Source organism: Manacus vitellinus, unplaced genomic scaffold, assembly GCF_001715985.3.
Source record: "Manacus vitellinus isolate BGI_N305 unplaced genomic scaffold, ASM171598v3 scaffold_32_pilon, whole genome shotgun sequence".
Taxonomy (NCBI): Eukaryota; Metazoa; Chordata; class Aves; order Passeriformes; family Pipridae; genus Manacus; species Manacus vitellinus.
In genome coordinates this window covers 9,111,136-9,113,988 of record NW_021940460.1, presented here as the reverse complement: position 1 = coordinate 9,113,988, position 2,853 = coordinate 9,111,136, and the positions used below count along the sequence as shown (strand labels likewise).

At 58.5% G+C, this 2,853-nt stretch overlaps 1 protein-coding gene across 1 annotated transcript in view; it reads left to right on the top strand.

The window, feature by feature from the left end:
• Positions 1–2,650, top strand: part of TBX2 (T-box transcription factor 2) — a 4,825-nt gene extending 2,175 nt beyond the window's left edge. Inside the window, exons 2-3 of the mRNA XM_029961302.1 lie at positions 9–178; positions 1,451–2,650. Of these exons, the coding sequence (XP_029817162.1) occupies positions 9–178; positions 1,451–2,367 (1,087 nt within the window). The 3' untranslated portion in view covers positions 2,368–2,650. The remainder of the gene's footprint in view (positions 1–8; positions 179–1,450) is intronic.
• Positions 2,651–2,853: the final 203 nt, after the last annotated feature.

Below are 2,853 nucleotides of genomic sequence, written 5' to 3'. Positions count from 1 at the left end.
GCCCGTAGGAAGCAGCTCTCGCTGCCGTCCCTGCGGATGTACGAGGAGCCCTGCAAGCCCGACCGCGATGGCGGGGAGTCGGACGCCTCCTCCTGCGAGCCCTCGGCCGTGCGCGACGCCCTCCACTCGCCCGTGGGTGCCCTCCCCAGCCCCCTGCGCCTCAAGGGCAGCGGCAGAGGTAACGGAGGAGTCTCGGTCCCCAGACATCCCCAAACGTCCCCAAACATCGGGGTTCTGCTCCCTCGGGGCTGCTGTGTGCTGATTTCTTGGGGGCAGTGAGGCAAAACACCAAGGAGAATAAAGACGGGGATGCGCAGGGAGGAAAAGACAAGAACTGAGCAAACTCCAATGGCATTCACGAGTTGCAACGTTTTTTCTCTTTATATATTTTATCTTGACTATACATTGCATCTTCTATACAGTTTATATCTTGTATTTATATTATACAAGGAGAAATGGCAAGGCAGACCGTGCGCTCTCCGTATTAGCCTGGCTCCTTACTGGTGTGTGCCCTGCCTTCCCTGGGAAGCTCACATTCCCTAAAAAAAAAAAAAAAAAGAAAAAAGAGGATAAAAACTCAGAAAGAATTAATTCATTTGAAAGGAGAAAAAAATGTTGTAACTCCAGGGCTGCAAGCTGGTGAACGAAAATAAACCAGCGGCTCCACGTAGCAGTTTTTCGATGCTGGGTTTTGTCTTGCCGCACTATCAGTCTGCTCTTTAAACTTTCCACCAGCCCGATTCCCTGCAAACCTTCATCAAAACTGCAACCCCCCCCTCTCCCGAGCTGGAGGGAGGGTTTATTACACCCCTCTCCACTTTCAAAGGCTTCCCCGAATATTCGCCCCAGCCTGCAGAGCTTCACCTCACCCACACCAAAAGGCTTTTCTCGTTTAGTGGAGCCGGGCAGGGGTTCAGCTCCCCTCGCCAGCCCCTCGCATCCCCCATCCTCCTCTGAGAGCTCGATGGGGTTTTTTAAATTAAAGCCCCTTTTAGGAGGGTCTGTGCCGTACTCCCTGCCTTAAAACTGCCTCTTTAACCTGCCTCAACCTGCACATTTGGAATAAATCCACGGCACGCAGTTGATCAGCTCCACGTAATTAAATCTATGGAGGACCATTTCCTCCCGCGCTGTCCAGCGCCCGCTCTCCTCATCCCCCGCTCGGAGTTTGCAGCTAACGAGAGCGATGCTGTAATAGATTTTGGTTCTCCATCAAACATGTTTTTCTGTTTGGCAGAGCAGCAGGACTGCTGTTGCTAATCCCCTTTTCCCCAGAGCGGCCGTAGCGCGAGGGCCCATTTCTGCCCCCAAAATGAGTTTCTCTCGTTAATAACGATCGCAGCTTCGCTGTCGCAACCTCTCCCTGCCACCAGGGCTCTCGCCAGTGACCCGCTCCTCGCCTCCCCTGGGTGCTTCTGCTCTGACTCTCTGCCCCTCCATCCCCTTGCAGAGGAGAAGCCAGGGGCCGACAGCGATGCGGAGGTGGAGAAGGTGCCCGAGGAGCGGCCGGTGGCAGCCGCCAGCCCCAGCGGGGAGGACGCGACGCCCCGGGGCAGCCCCCGGTGCCTGGAGGAGCGGGGCAAGGAGAGGCACAGCCCGGAGAAGGTCAAGGATGGCGCATCCCCCCGGGAGGGTCCCGGCGAGGGCCTGTTCGGCACGCGGGGCCTGGAGAAGGACAAGGTGGAAGGACGGAGGAAAGAGACGGAGCCGGGCAAGAAGGACACGGAGGGCGGCGGGCTGGGCAAGGAGGCCTTCGCCCCGCTGATGGTGCACACGGACAGCCCCCCGCACCTCAGCGCCGGGCACCTGCAGAGCCTGGCGCTCTCCGGCCTCCACGGGCAGCAGTTCTTCAGCCCGCTGGGTGCTGGGCAGCCCCTCTTCATCCACCCGGGACAGTTCGCCATGGCCCCCGGCGCCTTCTCTGCCATGGGCATGGGACACTTGCTGGCCTCGGTGACCGGTGGGGGCAGCCTGGAGAATGGAGCCCTCTCGTCCGCCCCGGGCGCGGCAGGGACGGCCACCCCCTTCCCTTTCCACCTCTCCCAGCACATGTTGGCCTCTCAGGTAAGACCCTGCGCCTGTCCTGCATCCCTATCCCCATCCCTGCTGTCTGGTCAGGCCCCGGCACCTCCTCTCCATGTCCTCCCAAAAGGTACCCTGAATGATGGAGGACTTTGGGGATGCAGGCCAGGCTTGGCTAGCATCACCCCCCTGTGGGGACATGTGGGGTGGCCCCAGTGCAGGAAAAGTGCTTTTGGTGCCCCCAGCCTCCCCCTCAGGTCCTCTGCAGCCTCTGGGGACAAGAGGGTGACACCCCTGACATTGCTGCCTGGTGAGGGACATTTAGAAAGTTGGCCTCAGGGGTGATTTGAGGAGGAATCCTGATTTTTTTTGCAGCTGCCATGGTTCTTCCATAAGCAAGGGCAGAGTCAGGATCTGTGGCCCTGCCTGACCTGGCTGTCCCCATCCAGCATCCCACCGTCTCCCTGTCAGCTTTGAAACAGCTTCCACAATGCCTGGGCTTGTGCTGCCTTTCCCATCCCCTCTGATGAAATACATGAAGATGTCTTTGAACTCCCCTAATTTATCGATCCTGCTTAACAATGTGTTTTAATGTGGTTAAAGGGCTGTGATGCTGCACAGACGAGGGCACGCAGCACGCAGGGAGGGGACGGGGCAGGCCTCAAAGAGGGGTTTGTGTTTGGTGTCATCAGCCTGGGGGACCCCCATCCCACAGCCTGTTCCACATGGATATCCCCACACTGTTTTTAGGGTGACACTGAGGTGTCCCAGCTTTGCCTTGTCTTTCCTGGGGGAAGGCAGCTGGGGGGCAGGCAGGAGGGGGGGGACACA